The sequence below is a fragment of the Stegastes partitus genome, unplaced genomic scaffold (assembly GCF_000690725.1).
Source record: "Stegastes partitus isolate 25-593 unplaced genomic scaffold, Stegastes_partitus-1.0.2 Scaffold1550, whole genome shotgun sequence".
Classification (NCBI taxonomy): domain Eukaryota; kingdom Metazoa; phylum Chordata; class Actinopteri; family Pomacentridae; genus Stegastes; species Stegastes partitus.
This window is the reverse complement of record NW_007579281.1, coordinates 115,400-134,522: the sequence shown is the minus strand read 5'-3', so window position 1 is coordinate 134,522 and position 19,123 is coordinate 115,400. Positions and strand designations below refer to the sequence as shown.

The following is a 19,123-nucleotide window of genomic DNA, read 5'->3' as shown; positions in this document are numbered from 1 at the left end:
CCACCTTGCAGCCCTTGGAACCAACATGTACAACATTTTTCCACAGATGTTACTAAAACAAAACTGATGACTCCACAGACTATTTCACTATTCATGAGTTTAATTTGCTGCAGCTAAGCTGCTCGTTACAGTCGAGCCAAGAAGCAGAAAACTTTAAATTATTTACATACCACCTGAAGTTCAGCCAGATTTTCTGTCATTGTTGTTGAGTCACTAATGACTCTAATGTAGTGATGAGGAGCACAAAGTTTTTAGTTTTATGCAGAATCTGGTTTATTTTTAGTGAAATAATAAATGAAACATGACCGAAAGTTTTAAGCTTAGATTCGGTTGTTTTTGCTGATCGTCACGGACGAGTAGTTCAAGTACTGTTGGAAAGTTGAGAATCAGATGATTGTTTATGTTTTTACAGTTTAGAGTTCAGGTGGTTAAAACTGTTTGTTCAGTTAAAAAATAAAATCACAGTTCCAGCAGAGAAAAGTTTTGTTCTTATTGTATTTTTTTTGGTGAATTTTTAAATGATGTAGAATAAAGTGATTCTGAACAAATTTCCCAGTTAGACTTATTTAGATTAAATAGATTTATCGATTATTTCCAACAGATCTTTTCATGAAAGATTGCTGCTTAAACAACCATTGGGAAGTTCAAAAGGCAACCATTTTTTTTACATTTTTACAATTTGTTACTGATAGATGGTGTCATTTGGGCTTTTTTTAAATCCTTTTTCCCCCCCTTTTTTTATTTTTTAAAGATATCATGCTTAAAACCTGCTGGTCAGATTTGGGGTTCAGAGGGTTAATCAAGCAGCTACAGATGAGTGAACATCTGGGCTCTCAAAGAAAAGAAATGATGACGAAAAAGTTAAGAAAAAGCACGACATCAGCGAAATATTTCTTCTATAATACGGGCGTCGACGCTTTTTAACAAATAAAACAAATCGGAGTAAAATATAAAGGTCTCTAAGCATCAGCTCATGCGTTAAAGTTCACTCTTCGTAAACAAGCCGCCACAGGCGGGCAGAAGCTGCCCAGCGAGCGGCGCTGCCTCCTGGTGGTTCGGAGGAGTCGCCGCGTGTCGATGCCCTCAGAGGGCGCCAGAGTGCTGCAGGAGAGCCCGGCTACGCTGCCCCCATCAGCCAGACTCTCCGTCCCCTGTGGACCCCTGACGGCTACCGTCCAGAGGCCCAGGGGGGACCGACTGGGCAGGGGCAGGGTGGTCTGGGGCCTCTCCACCGCCCCCTGCAGGGGGGTCAGGGAGGGACGGGTGGAGCAGGGGAAGGACGGGAGGGAAGGATCCAGGTCTGGAGGACGGAGGGGGTCCGGACAGTCACAGCACAGGAGGCATGCAAGGAGGGATCTGAGACATGCAGGGGGGAGGGGTCGCACAAACACAAACACAACATATACACAACATATAGACAACATATACACAACATATACACAACACATAGACAAGCACAGACACAGAAACACATCAGTGGAATCATGACTGTGATGTGATGATCAGTGTTCGTTTATCTTTCTGTGCGGTTTTATTATCCAACAAGCGACAGGCCCACTAAAGAACAACAACCAGAGATTGAAGATGAAGCAAGAAAAGCTCACAGGAGCAGCATCTAGTGAAACATCTGAATGTAAGGAGGATCTGTAAGGAGAGGAGGGGGAAGGCTGAAGAGGAAGGGTCATAAATGCAGATGTAGTGAGGGTTTGGATTGTCCACTGAACACAGACATTAATGTCACATTAACAAAAATACCATGTTCTTCTGAACCAGACTCTAGCAGGAAATATGGATCCAATCATACATACATACACTAACAGGAACTTTCTGGGGCCATAACACCACCCTGGTTTCAAAATGTTTTTTTCAATTTAAGGGCTAATAATTTAAAAACACACACATGGCCTCTGCAGGAGCAATTACAACACAATCCAGTCTGTGTTGTCGCCTACGTTCAGGGCTGTAGGGGTTTAATTTTTGGACATGTTGAACTTTAAAAGTGGTGTTAAATCCGAGACGTTTTTACAGAACTTAGTTTTGGGAATCAAACAGGAAATAAAGAAACTGTGAACACAATCTGAGACGAAGCAGCAACACGTTTCCTGGATTCTCTGTCAAAGCAGCAGATTAATGTTCGCTAATGGAAGCTACGACGTTCTGTTCTCTTTTTCTCTCTAAACTGATATTTTTCCAGCACACCAGCGGCTCACCTCGGCCTCCTCGGAGAGCGTGAAGGCCGTGGGCTTTTGCTTCCATAACGCAGCGCTCGGATTGATCTGTGGGAGGCCGTAAAGAACCTCAGTACATTAGCAGTTAATAAGCTGCACTACATCAGCAGCTGCTCCGCTGAGAATCGCCGCGATGGAGTCATTTGTCGCTGTCAGCTCGCCGCTGCCGGTCAGTCGGGACTCTGTGTGTGTGTGTTGCCGTGGATGCACATGGAAGGCGTGACTTTTGTTTTGTTTTTATTTTTTAAATCTGCGTTTTTTGTCTTTCAGTTTATCCTTCTTGCAAATGTTTCTGGGTTTTTTTTGGCATTTTTGTGGTCAAATATTAGAATAATTTAAACATTTTGCATTCGTTGTTCGGCACATATAAGCTATGCCATGTTTGGTTACGTTCTGTGGAGCAGATAAACAAACAATTATTAATTAATTTACTTTTTAACCACCAATCCAAAGTCCCTGGAGAAGAAAATCCGCTTTTCTGAGGAAGACTTGACCAAAAAAAAATCTAAAACGGAGCATGACAACAACAGCTCAAGAGTAAAACCATCACTCGTAACAAACATCTTAACTGTAGATGGAGTGCGGTGAGGCTTCCTTGTTCATTTTTAGTTCCTAACATAGAGTTTTGCCTCCCATTTCCCATGATGCAACACTGCTTTGTAGCTCCATATTCCTGTTTTTATACAGCATCTGTCTCAGAAAGTTTAAATAGCCACAAGAACTGTCTGTCATCAAGAAAACTGTTTTTGTGGATGCTTTTTTATCCAGAAATCAAGCGTTTTCCGCGTTTTTTTAAGCGTGAGATGCAATATTTTCAATGTTTGACATGTTAGAAATCCTAAAGGAATTAGACTACATTTAATTTTTAGTTTGTTTTATTTATGTAAGTTGTATCTGAGCGTGACGTGACCTCTGACCTCCCGTTGAACACTGCAGGACAAAGAAAAACCTTCCTGCAGAGATCAACAGGAAAACATCTAGAGCCGCCACCATTCAAAGTCACCGTTGGCTCAGTTTTGTGCAACACTTTGGGATATTTTGGGGGTTTGTCGTTAGTGAGCTCCCTGCAGAGATCGATGAGAAACCAGTAAAATGAAGCTGCTGCTCCGTTGTCTGGATCTGTCACCAGCGACCTGCTGCTGTTTACCTGGACTCTCTGGTGTCTCCGGCTACCGTGTGTCTCCTTCGCTTCAACTCCTCTGAGAATCGCCTCTTTCCTGACGAGCCCTTCCTCTCCTCCTCCTCCTGCTCCTCCTCCACCTCCTCCTCCTCTCCGTTCACCCCCCACGAGATCCTCCTGTCCTTCTTCTCCTCCTCTAACGACTTGGATCTGCCTCCGTTTAATGTGTGTTTTGGTGTGTGTGTGTGCAGAAGAGCATGCAGGAGGACGGAAACATGCAGCGTGCAGGAAGAAGACGCTGTGATTAGCATGCACGTAGAACAGAAAAATTAAGGCTGAACTGAATTAAAAACGACGGCGAGTGAAACCACAGAGAGGCTGACCTGAGCCGTCCCCCGGGCCGCTCCGACTGGATCGACATGTAGCTGGTGCTACTGAGGCGGGAGGCACTGCTGGCTCGGGAGAGCGCCGACATGTCGCTCCTGTCGCTCCTGTCGCTGTCTGAAGATCTGGCCGACATGTTGTCGCTGCTACGCCGCTGCTCCGCGTACATCTACGGACAAAGACGAGGAGAAGCTGAGCGATTTGCAGCTAAGAAACATTTGCATGATTTATAAAGAGAGGTGATGGCGGAGCACGGACGCTGACCTCCCGTTTGGTCTTGAGGTCCGTCTCAGGGTCGTGGGAGGCTGAAGGCCGGTAGGAATGTACTTTCAGCTGTCGGGCTCGCTCCTCCACTGCAAGGGCTGAGACCAAAAAACACAGCGTAAGACAATAAGGACAACAAGGAATAAAAAAAGACAGAAGAAACCCTCTGAAGCCCAAAAACCTGCAGGCAGGTTCTAAAGTCATGTTGTCTTAAAAAGGCTCCATTTATCTGAGCAGGGAACTGTAGAAACTGACAAAACAGACAGATTTCCAACATTTCAATGCTCCTTAAATTAAACTAAATTTGGAAAAATGTACAAAATCTGAGCTAATAATTGTAAAAATGTCATTAATTTTTAAAAATCTGCCAAAAATAACCTGTTTCCTCGAAAAAAACCTACATAAACATCACTCAGTCGACTGAACACAAATCGTAAAAGAACCCGTGTCCAAGTGTTTTATTTCTTGTGTCATTAATCTAAAGTAATTCTACCTGCTGCCACCGTCACAGCTTGTTCTAAATACATGTTATCACTGATAATAAATTAAAAAATGACACCTTTCATCAACACATGAAACTGTTCAAAAAGAAGGAATCGTCTCCGATAGTCTTGGAACACACGCTTAAGTTGGAGAAAAAAAAACCAAACGCTCTGAGCAGATTCTGTAAACGTTCTGCATCACACCGAGTTACGACTGATGCAGCTGTTACCGAGAGTCGTGTCATGAAAATACTGGGAGATTTCGGCTGCGCTGCAGGATGTGTAACGACAGAGCAGATAGAAAACAGATTAAAAATGCAAATAGATATTTAGTATGTGGAGGCACAACTTTGTTCCGCATCAGTTACACCTGTGGACACCTGGATGAATGACGCAGATGTTGATTCCAGTTTGTTTCGACTAGATAATATCAATGCATTATTATATAATTAAACAATAACCAAAGACGTAACAGGACAGGAGCTACTAGTTGTGAAGTGTGTTGTGCATTGAGGCTGCAGCTTCTGGTTCCAGACACTAGGGGGCAGTGTAACGTTCACTGGTGCTGCATCATGTGTTTCCATTGATTGAAGGGTCAGAGACGCTCACAGTCAGTATAAGAACAAACTGGATTTAAATCTGACCTGGAGAAGTTATTATGATTCAACAACTGCTGTAATCTGCACATTAAGGTGCCACGTTGGTATACTTGTCAATAAAAAAAGCTCATAATTTTATGTTTTTCTGGCGTCCCACCACTAATGCGTTGAACAGAACACACCTTGCTCTATGCTGCTGCTCTTTGCAGGAAGCTGTGGCAGCTGTCTGCCCCGGCGACCCGATGAGGACGTCCCGGTCGGAGGCGACGAGCTGCCGTGGGGGTGTGCTCTGAGAAAAACGGCAACACAAACAAGACACGATTTAATCACATGTTACTACAAATCCATCAGGTGAAGCTCAACAGAAGCAGCGGACTGATGACGGGCAGCAGTGGAGGTAAAAGTTAGGAGAGGAAAGGATCATCAGTACGGGAGAAGTCAAGGCTCTGAGCGGACACAGTGAATCCTCATAGAAATGACTCTGGATCGTTTTGGGATTAGAGGAAAGCAGCACACAGAGGGGAGCAGCACTACAACAGCATGCACCTGTCCAGCCGTGGAGAGTTTGGACAGGACCCTGACAGCACCGTGTGGCCAAAAGGCCTCAGCGGACCCCCTCGGCCTCGGCTGCCCCTCAGGATAGAGGTGGGCTGGATGCGACTGCCGTCAGCCAACGGAAAGAGACGAAGATGGAACACCGTGTGGCCAAACAGAAAATATAAAACCAACAGCAAAGATGGAAAAATTAGAGGAGGAAAGAAGAAAACGAGCAAATTGTTGTGTGTTTGATGGAAAGTGTGCAGACGGCGGCAACGATCAGCGGCCAAAGAAACACCTTTTGAAGTTTTAAAGAGCCCATATTAAGCACATTTATAATGACTTCTTGAAGGAAATTCAACGTTATTTGGTAACTTTAGAAATCAAATCTTGTCACATACAGAGCTTAAGAAACGTATCAGACCACCAGCCAACGTCAGGTTTATGCCACATTAAATTAACAGCATTGATAATTATCTAAATCATGTCTTATGTTGCTATAATGGTTAATACACCAGGATGTAGAAGCTCTTTAACCTACATGATGTTTTTGATGCTAAAATATAATCATCATTGTTATCCATGGATTTTCAAATGTACTGTTTTACAATAAAACTAAAAAAAAACAGTAATGCACGCTATTATTTCTTGATTAAGATGCCAAATTATAATTATTTATTTGCTTTCCTGAACAGAAAAGTTAGTTTTAGTGATTGAATGTTATGCTTGATTAGATTTGGGTATAAAAAAGGTGAATTTGGTTTGAAATTCCTCATTAATGCTAATTAGTAGCCTTACTGCTCACTAATTACTATAATTTGGCTACGCTAAGCTAAGCTAACTGTAGCTTTTTATCGTGAATGTAGCTTAATTCCAAGCACTGGGTGTCAAAAACAGTGAAAAATAAAAAAACGCAAAACAGGATTTATTAAGTGTTAAAAGATCACATCACAAGCACTGGATTGTGAGCTGTAGCGTGTTTATAGCTAATGTGCGTGGTGCTATGAGGAAGCTACATGCTAGGCTACATGCTAGGCTACATACTGCACAACAACTTAAAAAGAAAAAAAATCAGTACTCCAGATGTGATTTAAGGCACAGATGGTTGGATATGATCCATCCAGGAATGAGAAGAGATGAAATGAATGAATGAATGAATGAATGAATGAATGAATGAATGAATGAATGATCTTACCTGTCCCCCTCCAGGCTTTTCTTGCTGCCTCTGTGACAGTTTGGACTTGATGAATTGCTACACTGCCTAACAGCAGCCACAGAAAGAGAAGGGAACAAAAAAAACGAGCACAATGTGGGAAAATGGCGATTCACAGAATGGAAACAATGAACAAACAATGAAAACAATGTAAAACGCTTAAGCTGAGACTTTGATTCTTGTCATTTATAAAGGAAATACATCTGAGAGCTGCATGTGCTGTAAACGTTACAGCAGAGGAGGTGCTTTCAAGCCAGAGAAGGAGGGAAATTCAGAAGTCAGCAGAGAAGCAGGTGCAGCAGAATAAACGAGGGATTACACAGCTTTAGAGCGCAAATATGTACAGGAAAGAGGAAGAAGAACAAATCAGGAGATCTGAGATCCAGTACAAGTGAGGAAAGTGCAGCGCCGATTAAAAGTACTCACGCCCGCTTGGAAGTTTTCCTCTTTTATGGCTTTTCCACATTGAATCGAGGTAAATGGACTTTCTACGAAGTACTGTCATTTTACTAAAAACATGAAATGAAAAGTATTCACCCCCTACAGGTCAGTTTTTAGTCGATACACCTTTTGCCGAGAAGCAACCCCACATCATGATGCTACCACCATCGTCTTCACATCATGATGATGCCACCACCGTGCTTCACATCATGATGCTACCACCATCGTCTTCACATCATGATGCTGCCACCATCGTCTTCACATCATGATGCTGCCACCATCGTCTTCACATCATGATGCTGCCACCATCGTCTTCACCTCATGATGCTGCCACCATCGTCTTCACCTCATGATGCTGCCACCACCGTGCTTCACATCATGATGCTGCCACCACCGTGCTTCACGTCATGATGCTGCCACCACCGTGCTTCACATCATGATGCTGCCACCACCGTGCTTCACGTCATGATGCTGCCACCACCGTGCTTTACATCATGATGCTGCCACCACCGTGCTTTACATCATGATGATGCCACCTTCGTGCTTTACAGTGGGGGATGGTGTGTTTGTGATGATGCCCAGTGTCTGATATCTGCCAAACACAGCGACTAGTCAGATGGTCAAAACGCTCCATTTTGAACCTTCATCCAGTTGATTTCAGAGTAAATTCTGGTGAACTCTAGTTGAGATATAAATTCTTCAGCAGCATCTTTCTATTCGTGACTCTCCCATAAAGCTTTGACTGGTTGAGAACAGGCCGTCGTTGTTGCATGAACAGTTTGTGATTTCTAGCATTAACTGGCTGCACCTAAAATCATGTGAGTCACTTTAAAGGGGGTGAAAACTTGTGCGATCACTTATATTACATTTGATATTTTTAATTAATTGACATTACCTCGTAGAAATCTGTTTCGACTTTTTGTAAAATCTTGTTGACACAAAAAAAGGCAAATTAAATCGATTCAATGGTGACAAGCAATAAAAGCAGAAACCTTCCAAAGGGGGAGAATCTTTTTCTTATGCGCTGCACAAGCAGGTAAGCAGAGGGGGATGGCAGAGGGGGGCAGGCCTGGTGTACCTGTCTTCTTCGGGGCCCACATGTTCTACTAAGATCCTGGGGCTTGGGGGAGTCTTGCGGGGCAAAGAGTTGGAGGACCTGGAGGGGAGGAGGTGCAGGAGGAGGAGGAGGAGGAGGAGGAGCATCCCAGGGAGGGAACACCAGGAGAGGTTGTTAGTGAGTGAAGGGACAGTGACGGCTTTGTCTTTAAACTTCATGAAACATTAGCAGAGACGTGACCTGTGATCAGTGAGAGCAAGTGAACAAACTAACACAGTGGCTGATAAACTAAAACTTGGATTAGTTTGCATTTGGGGGAACAGGCTTCCTTCTTTGGAGATAAAAACGTCTGGGGAATGCAGCTGCAAGCTTTTTTTTCCCAGTCGCCCAAAATAATATCATCTATCAGGGCCAGGACACGTAAAAACAGGAAGAATCTTTGGATTTTCAACTTTCTGGCAGCACTTGAACTACTCACCTGTGATGTGCCGCTCTAGATTTAGCTACGATAAATCTAACCTTAAAATCATGACATCAAAACGGCTAATTTAATAACGTGCCAAAAAACAAAAGAAAAAAAACCTACCAATTGTGAAAAAAATATAAAAAATACGACCTCCTTGGTGCAACTAGTTTATGCTTTATATTCTTAACAAGTTATTTAGAGGAAATCTGTTTTCACTTTGACATGAAAGAGTCTTTTTTGTGGAAAATTCTCATCCAAAAAATTAAATCAACTGCAATTCTGAATGCTTTTTATTGGCACACGAGAAGAGAATTAATCTGTTTCTCATTTTTAACTCACTGTGGCTCAGGTTTACTGCCTCAGGAAGAAGCATAATTTTAAAAAAACTGAAGCTGCACTCAGGTCCTGGGATCTAAACTTCATCTATCGTCATTTAAAGTACCAAAAAAAACTATTCGGCCCCTTTTGGAGTCAATTTAGATCCACTGGTGATTTGCATTTTTAACTATTTGACATTATGTCGTGGGAAAGGATCTTTTTCTGTGTCAAAAAATTAAATTGACCATGATTCTGGTACTTTCTTACTTTTTATTTAGCGTATAGACGTGAGGATCAGTGTTTGTATTTAAGTGAGGAAGAAGCGTATTTCCAAAAAAATGTCTCCACGAAAGCTGCACTCTGGTTTCTTGAACCTCATCTTTGAAATTAAAGATGTTCCAAATCCTGAACAGCGAGTGGAAAGTGTTTAATGTATGAAAGGGACACATGACGTGAGCTGGAGTGAAGACATGCAGCATCCTGAAATGTTGAACGATCCAGCCATTAAAAAAAAAAAACTCATCTGAAAGCCTCAGATCAGTGTTTCTGAATTCGCCTTTGAAATTAAAAGAAAAAAAAAAATCAGTTAAAGTGATTTTCTCTTGATACCTGTCTCTGTCAGGGGAGTGAAAGTTGGAGTCTGGCCTCAGACATGTGGTGCTGGCACTCCTCACTCTGTCCAACGACGGCTGCAGGTCGCTGCACCGCCACAACATGGCAGCAGAGAGAGGGAAAAACAAAGGCAGAGACAGAGATGGAGACAAGATGTACGAGGAGGACGGAGGAGAGAGAGCGACGGAGAGCGAAAAGAAGAAGGATGACGAGGTGGGAGGCGGACGAAAGGAAAGACAACGAAAGGTGGTGGGGGAGGAGGGGGAGGGGAGCGAAAATCAAGAAAGGGGAGAAGGGAGACAGAGAGAGAAAGGAGGAGGCCGTCAGACAGTGCAGTAACATGTAATGGCTCTGACGCTCCGTCTCCATTTATCACAGCCAGTCACTCCTCACGGCCAAACGCCGGGACCACTCGGATGGGAGGTTGCCATGGGAACCAGGTCTAAGTGGGAGAGGGGACGGTTCGAGGGAGGAGAGCAGAGCAGCCGGTCGGCACAGTTGGAGCTGCTTTCAGACGAAGCGTCGTCGCTCCGCCGGCGTGTTGAAGCGACGCTGGTCTGACATGTTAAACGTATCGGAGCACCACCTGATGTCACGTTAACGCCCTGAATTACCTGCTTCTGTAACGGTCAACCCACCAGCAGGTAGAAGCTCTTTAACCCAAATGATATATTTAAAGCTAAAATAACATTATTATTGTTGTCCATGAATTTTCTAATAAAAAGAGTAAAGCACATTACTATTTCTTGATTAAGATGTCAAATTAAAGTTATTTACTTGCATTCCTGAACAGAAAAACTAGTGTTAGTGGTTGAATGTGATGTTTTGATTCATTTCCAGAGAAGCCCAGTGGCTCAGATTTGGGTGTAAAAAGGTGAATTCAGTTTGAAATTCCTCATAACTGTTCAAAATAGTGAAACGTGAGCCCTTCATGATGCTGGATGGAGCTCAACAAATTAGTCAGGTGGGCTAATAAACTTGTTAAACACTGTACGGCCTCAATTTTTTACAATTTCTCGAGGCCATGCTGCTAAGAAAATGTGATTTTTTTTTACCAAAACTGATAATTCAAGTTACAAAACTGGTCCTAACCTCATTATTAAACTTACTCTGGGTTGATGCTAGAAGTCCTGCATGCTGACACCGAACTCGCTTTCAGTTTTTGTGCTGCTCAAACATTTTGCAGCAGCAGCTCTACCTGCAGGTTTGAACTGGAATCTGTTTGTTTTTTTTACTTTCTCATTGATTGTTGCCTTTTTATTCTGCACTCTCAACTTCTTTGCGAACATTGCTGCAATATAGTTTGTCATAATTGGATTAGAAGTTGTCAGAACTCAGAATGCAAACTGTTTTTGTTTAGCTCGAACATTATGTGGACAGTTTTAAAGCTGCTGTTAGTTCAGATTATTTATGATCGTGTCGTCGTCGTGTATTAAACATCACTGCACTTTATCTCATCTCTCAAAGTGGTTTTCCTCTTCCGCTGCGTCCGTCTTTGCGTCACGTCGTGCTGCTTTTGTGACAACAGATGGTGGATCGGTGCCACCGCGTGACATCGTGTTTTCAGCCTCGCACGGACGGCCACGGACGGCTCAGGGGTTTGGCTTTAAAGCTCTGCCTCGGCCGGCCTCTGCTCTGCAAGCCCGGCGGATGGGGAAGGTTCTGGGTGGCGACAGGGGAGCTTCCTTACCTAACCGTGACCTCGTCGGTGAACCTGAGCACTCGGTGCGTCAGGATGCTACGAGGCAAAGTGCCACCGCCACCGCCGCCGCCGCCCTCCTGCCTGTGGGGCGCTTTGCTCTTTAGACATGCAGGGAGGGTGGAGCTGGACGCCAGAAGCCCCGCCCACCGCGTGCACAGGGAGGCAGAAGGGGAAAACAAAAAATGACACATGCAACAAAAAAAAAAGCAGCAACATAATAAATAAAGAGGGGTGGTATTAAAAACAACAACAACAACGTGAAGCTGAGCAGGACGGATAAAGAAGAACGTTTACGTAACAACATAAATGTGGTTTCTTTATGTTGCATCTCAGGTGGAACCCTGAGCTCGGGCGGCCTTTAGATCAGCAGAAACACCAGCACAGCAAATGAACACGAGATGAACTTATGTAAGAGCATAAAGATGGTTCCTCGTGTGGATTGACCCCCTCACACACACACCACATATATATAAATATATAGATGTAGGGGGGATTACATGTAATGCAGATTATGTAACACAATCTACAGATCTAATGCGGCACATGGCGAGGGAGCTGGAAAAATGTCTGCACTGGTATTTTACAGATTTTCCCTGTTTTGTTAAATTACAGATAGCAGCTAGCAAATCTAATTATCTATTCATATACCATCTATTTTAAAAAAGCGCATCAAAAACATATATTTTCACAGAGTAGTTTTTTTTTTAAATGGTTGATCATAAAATTACACTCTACTGTATTTAAATCAGCAAAAAAAAACATGACTACATTTATTACTCTAAACTACGATCAAGTAGTTTTTGCCTCCGTTCCGAGTCCTAATTAGATTTTACGTCCATTTTTCTAGATAACACATACTTTAAGCGCACTGAATTTATGAAATGCATGAAGAAACATCCTCCTCCACAAAACAAAACCTGTGTTTTCTTCATGCATGTCAGAAAATAAATCGTAGATCAGCTGTAGTACCTGGTTGTTCCACCAGGTGGAGCCTTGTACTGTTTACTATTACAGCGACCAGAGGGGTGTACTACGAAGCAAGTTTGACAGAGCCAGGTTTTGTTTGCGTAAGCTGAACTGACAAAACCGAAAGCCCCGCCAGAGATTACGGGTATCACAAAGGTGGTTACCAACTTTTCTTTGTCAACTCAGACTTTCTGCTTCAGACTCTGTGTGCGTTCACATAAAAAAGGGGCGTTTAACGTGTCATGTGACTTTTCTTCTGCGCTAAATGAAACAGTCGTGTGCATCTGCTTCAGTCAACACGCTGAGGAATATATATTTTATAAAAATGTCACGTAAAAACCGCTGCTACTGCAAATGGTGAAGACAGTAATGCTGGTAGAAAACTGTTAAACGTGTTCATATAGAATATTTTATCGATTCAGCTGCTTATTTCCACATAGCTGGACGTTAAAGTTAAACTTTAAACTTCATACATTTAAACCTGATCTTGTGTTGACGTACATTTAGGTCACACTGTCCCATAATGCAGGATATCACTTTGGTCCAATCAGAGCAAAATTAATGTTACTGATTGAATATTCTCTACAATAATTACCAGCAGAATAATCCATTTTCTCAGCTGCAGTGTAAACGGACTTGACAGAACCTGGACCAGGTCAGCGCCACGGCATCAGTTACCATGGAGATCCAGCCAGGTAAAAAGAGAGCCACCTTTGCGATACTGAAAACTCTGACTTTAAGCTCAACACACCTGCTAACCCACTGATCTCGCTCCGTAGTGCAGCCCTCTGAGGAGGCGTCTGTCAGACTACAGGCAGTTCAGGTTGGCGAGCAGAGAGCATTGTGGGAAATTAGCTAGCAACGGGCACCATGACAGAGACGTGTGTGGTGCTTAATGGCCTGAAGGCAGCGATTATAAAATGGAAGTTTGCTTCAAAAATAAATGTTTTGGTTGCTTTTGAAGACGCACATTACACACCAGACTTCTAATTCACAGCTTTATGTTTACCGCATTGTTTATCTGTTTAATCTAATCACACAGTTTGTGATCGGCACTCGAGACTAGACTCTTCTAAAGAACTGATTAGCGGCTAAAGGTTTGCGTAATACAAAGGGGAAAACACATCATGGAGTTGAAGCGGCACCACCACAAGCCAAAGCAAGCACAAGCAGCACAGCGGTTTGTGGCCATTTGTTGCCCTGCAGCAACTAAATGCCCCACCGAGTCCACGGGCGGGGAAGCCGGACAGGCACAGAGGAGGACGCGGGGGGGGGCTGCCCTTTCACGCTTACCTGTAAATGTCTTTATGGATACCGTTAACTAACAGGGGCATTTTGGGGGGCAGCGTGTTGTTGTATCTAGCTACGCCCCTGGTTGTACGCGGCGTGGACGTCATGCAACAGGAAGACAAGGAAAAAAAAAACAACAACACAACTGCTGAGAGAGAACACAAACCGATGCAGGAAAAAATAAATAAAAGAAATTAATCAAAAAGCTTGTCTGAGGTCAGGCAGCGAGCACGTCTCTAATCCCCCTCGTACAGCGATCTGCGGTGTGCGCTCATGAGGCTGCTGCCGGTCGGATGTGAGTCTACGCTACTTATGACTTTGTGTGTTCATGCAACACTGAAAATATCAACTTCACACATGTTAAGATGGGTTGTTAAAGCATAGTGAGGATGGGAATGATGACGACTGTCAAAGTGAAGCTCGGTGCTGGTCGTCTTTGTTCAGTTTTTTTTGCATTTTTTGTATTTTTTTTTTTACCTGTTTGTGTGCAGGCACTCGGCACTCCCGCCCCGGATAGACCTGTGCATCTCCAGGACCTCACTGTCATTGCCATGACGATGGGTGAACGGATGAAAAACAACACAACAGAAGAGGATGGCAACTCAGACAGGCAAAGTGGATTTATGAGTGAACAGAAAACCAGGAAATCATAAATCTGAGCTTTTGTAAAAGTCTGCATTCAACAGCAGAGAATTCACACTGTTAGTAGTATTAGTAGTCATTAGGTTACATTACACACACTGAGAAACCCAAACTGGTACAAATACGAGTAAATATCAGCATTTTGTTCATGTATGACGGAGACCAGAGTTCCTGCAAGTGTCCATCTTGTCTTTAAAGAGCCCACATTCTGCACATTTAAAGGTTTAGGGTTGCATTTTTGGGTTCTATTAGAAGATGTTTACATGATTTATTGTTCTAAAACACATTTATTTTCCTCATATGTCACATTAAACAGAAGGTCTGGAGGTCCTCAAACAGGAGCAGTGGAGCGTGAAACACTTCATTTCTTGCATTTTGGTAAATTTAGATTAAATTAACACCAGACAGAGGCTTTTCAATGCATTCTGTCCCTTTGTGAACATGTAAATGTAGTTTTAGATCGATACAAATCCACCAAGATTTTAAAAAACTGCCAAGTTGATGGAAAAAACATAAATGTAAGCGTCCTAGTTGGGTTTTATGAGTCACTGCACGTCCTTCCCTGGTTTGTAATATCTGTCGTGAATCCTCATTTGCACCTGCACATGCTTGAGTCTTTGTGTGACGTGCATCTTGCTTCCTGTTTATATGATTATTTCTAAAATGCTCGTCACAGGCAACGCTGGTTTAATTTCAGAATGAGCTTCACACTCTTCATTTTTATGCACCAATTTTTGCATTTTCTGACTCAGTTTGCAGTGAAAATGTCTCCATTTGTTTAAAGGAAAACCCCGAATTCAGGAATCCGGAGACAATTTACTCTGAAGACTCTCAAGAATTCTCTGTTTCTTTCAAACGTTAATTTTCCTGATTTTCACACAGGGATGTGATTTATAGCTCTGTCCTCGTTTGTTTGAGGTAGAAATCTCTTTAAATGTGCGTGAGCCACCTTTTTACATCAGCTATAAATTATATAAGTTATAAACTGGACTTTAAAACTAATTTTCTGATGCATATCAGGCCTCCCTATGTTTTGGGATGATTGTTAGATTCATGTGAATCCCAACTATGTTACTGAAGTTCATTAAAAACAATCATACATTACAACTTTTTGCACTAACTGATTAAAATATTGATCAAATCTAGTGAAGAACAAGACCTTATTGAAGGCTTCTTGAAAACAGAAACTTTTTATGGCTCACAAGGTCTCGACTCCAAATGAGGTGTTTCAGGTCACAAGCAGAGTTTTCTCTTTGTGTGGACTTTGGAAGTTTACAGACTTCTCAAAAGCACAAAGAGCAGCTAATTAACAGAAAACCCCAATAAACCAGAACATGGGCTCTGTGACAGCATGAACCTACAAAGACCCCCGGAGGTCCCCGCAGCAGGTTACCTGTCCTCGGAGTACTCGTAGTCCGAGTCTCCGGAGCGCTGGCGCTCCAGGTGAGGCTCGTGGTAGTGGGACGGGGAGTGGTGGCGGTTCTGGTGGATCTCATCCAAGCTCCTGATCAAATCAGAAATGTCCAGTGAGTGTATGTAGAGTACAGGAAGAAGCAGCATCAACAGGATGAGAAACATGCAAGATTCTGTGCTTTATGTAGTTTTAATTTACTCCAGTGATGTTCTTATTCTGATTTTATGCAACTTTCTCCTTCCAGTCCACTACATCACCAAAATGACACCAGTTACCAGAGGTGGCTGGAAAATGCAACCAAATCTAAGCTTTAAGATCCCTTCAGTCTATATTTTTGACAAATACAAAACTGATTCTGTAAAAATGGGCTTTTTATTGACTAAATGCTTGATTCAGTTAAACCTCTGATTCCCACAATTCATCAGGATGACACCACTGATTGGACTGGTTCCAATAACTGTAACACACAATGAATCGTTGGCTGTTCAAACTTTGAATTACTCGTCTGCAACATGTGGTTCCATCAGGAAAAATAAACCAAATCTGAGCTTAAAACCGTCATAGTTTATCACATCTTGTTAAAAAAAGAAAAACGTTTATTCGAACCACATTCTGTAAAAAGCAAAATATTCTGCACTCGTTGGCACAACCACAAAGCTGCGAGCGACAGGCAGGTGACCAACATTCAGGAGCTTTTTTGTGAACTGCAGGAAGTGTTTACAGGATAAAGAAGGCAAATTAAAAAAGTAAGTAGGAAAATATCCACAGTGTGTGGAGCCAACATTTGTTTCTCCTCTAGTGGTAACCAGTGGGGACACGTGGAGAAATACTGTAAAATGCTGAATCCAGATTTTTTTCAATTATTGTAAATTAAATAAACAAATAAATTTTACTTTTAATGATTTCTGTCATTCTAACGGTGTCACGCCGCTCCCCCTGTTTGATTCTCATATGTTGTGTCTGCTGGAGGGCGACGCCGACCTTTGCATGGGCACGTGAGCGGGCCGGGACCGAGCCCTGCAGGAGTCCTCGCGGTGAGGAGACACCGAGCGCGACCGGTGCTGGACGGGCCGCTGCTGCTCCGGAACCGCTAGCGTGCTGCCGCGCTCGCGCTCCCTGGAGTTACGCTCTGCACCTGCACAGGTAGCCGCACACACACACACACACACACACACACACGGGAAACACACATCCGGGCGTTAGTCGGGCGTCCTCGTTGAGCTGCTCGCTACAGACGACATTCTCTGACAAGAATGTAAAACATCACATCTGGATGTTTTACAGGCAGATGAGCAGCTAGCAGACAAGTTCAGCTGCTCATGGGACTGTTTCTGCAGTGGCAGACCTGAGATCAGTCAAGTGCTTGTTTTAACCCCACAGACGCACCAGATGGGAATCAGACAGTAAGATTTAAATCTACCACAAGATGCTGTAAACAATTAATAGGATGTTTTAGCTCCATCTGAACATAAAAAAATCACCAATTTTACACCAGAGTCTCTAAAAACAGAAAAAAACGAATCTGTAATCAAGTCCTTGAACTAATCATGTGTGACTTTCCAGGAAAATTAACCAAATCTGTCACATTCCATCAAATGTATTCTATGTGTCACATTTGAAAATTTGACAAAAATAGACCTTTTGCAGGAACAAGATTCTGTAAAAGACAAAAAATTCTCAGCTCCGTAGTGGATCCATGAAGTTATTACTGACTTAGCTGCGACCAACATCCACATAAAGAAAATTCTGGGACTTTTCAGCTGAACTGCACAGAGCAGAGAGGAGACGAGTGTGGAAACTAATACAAAAATGTAAAACATCTTTTGTATGTAGAGTCATATTTTTTTTCCAGTGTTGGTAACAGCTGTCAATACGAATGTTGTACGTGTACTTTCTAAAATAAATAATCAAAGAAATTCAATTTTTTCTGCATTTTTTTGGTGATTTATGGCATTTTACTTTATTATTAGGCACAGAAGATGTTATTGAGTTCCCCATAGAGGTGAAAAATGAGCCCACAGTGAAGGAAAAACTAAAAAAAAAAACCTGCTACAGAGTTAATCAAAAAAGTAATTTGAAAATGGAAATAATTGTTGGTTGCAGCCTTAATCAAATTATTTCCTGAGCGTGCACACTTTCTGTGTCACAAACCCATCTGGCGTCTGAAAAGGCCAAAACAAACCATAAAAAGCTGTATAAATATTTAAACCGGAGCAGGTACTGAAGCCGCAGCAGAAACAGGCAAACAGCAAAGCAGTGACTCTACCGTCCAAAATAACACAAAGTCATCTTTAGCTGCACATGTTGGGTGAAGGGACGCATGCAGGAGGAGTGGGATGACAGTGAACTACTGCAGCTCTACAGTCTAACATGCACTCGGTGTGTCGGTGTTTCTACGGCCCAGCAGAGGAGGAGAAACTGCAGCTGCACGGTTTAAAAACAACCTGCAGTCCAGCAGTAGTAGCATGGTGAGAGGTTATGCTGATCTGATATGCAGCAGATTGAATATCTTTAAAGCCAAGAGGAGGTTTTGAGGTGGATGGAGAAGATCTCTCTCCCAGTGCTGGGCGCCTACAGGCTGCTACGACTACGAGGAGATGCTCAGTAACCGTGGCCCCCACCCACCTTTAGTCACTACTACCAAACCATCATCAAACTCTGTATCAATGATGCGATGGGACCCTGCACACGCACACACACAAACACACACACACACAGCACAGGGTTAAGGCCGAGAGGTTCTGTTTGTTAGATTCAACGCTGAGAGACACAAAGAAGAAAAGAGAGAGAGCTGAGCACAGGATGGTTAGAGGAGACACTCGGAGGTCCAGCGGGGCGGACGGGGTCAACGTACTCTGCAGCTTCTTGCTGGGGCTGTCTCCGTGGCCGCCGTGTCGTCGGGGCAGGTAGGGCGATGGCTGAGGCAGCGGGATGGAGGACACGTCGTGGGTCTGCAGCTTGTACCAGTGAGGGATGTCGTCCAGCAGGGCCGTCTCCAGCTCGATCAGGATCTGAGAGGAGACGGTGGCAGATCAGCGGGCAGGAGGGAAACCGAACAGCTGGAATCAACCCCACCGAGCTTCTAATGCAGTTGTTGAGCTTTTATAATGACAGTAACCCAGTTAGACAGAGACTTTAACCACCTGGACCAAGAAACCAGGTTAGAAAGACATGCTGGCTGTGTCTGAACTCATCTCGTCCCGATCTAGGGACCACTACGTAGTGAACTACGTCGGGAGCACCTCGGCAAAGTAACACTTCGGACACGACTCAAGCTAATAATGTCGTTGCTCGCTAGCCATGACTTGTGCCGCATCAGATTCACAGTTTATTGTGTAGCTAAGAAACAGGTAAAATCAAATTTAACAACACATGAACGGTAAATCAC

General features: G+C 43.2%; 1 protein-coding gene across 1 annotated transcript in view; it reads right to left on the bottom strand.

The window, feature by feature from the left end:
• The window catches only part of rims1b (regulating synaptic membrane exocytosis 1b), a 94,849-nt gene that overhangs the window by 5,448 nt on the left and 70,278 nt on the right, over nt 1-19,123 (bottom strand). The window contains 7 exon segments of the mRNA XM_008300500.1: nt 5,260-5,366; nt 9,719-9,808; nt 14,157-14,219; nt 15,715-15,825; nt 16,717-16,870; nt 18,361-18,417; nt 18,590-18,746. Coding sequence (XP_008298722.1) covers nt 5,260-5,366; nt 9,719-9,808; nt 14,157-14,219; nt 15,715-15,825; nt 16,717-16,870; nt 18,361-18,417; nt 18,590-18,746 — 739 coding nt within the window.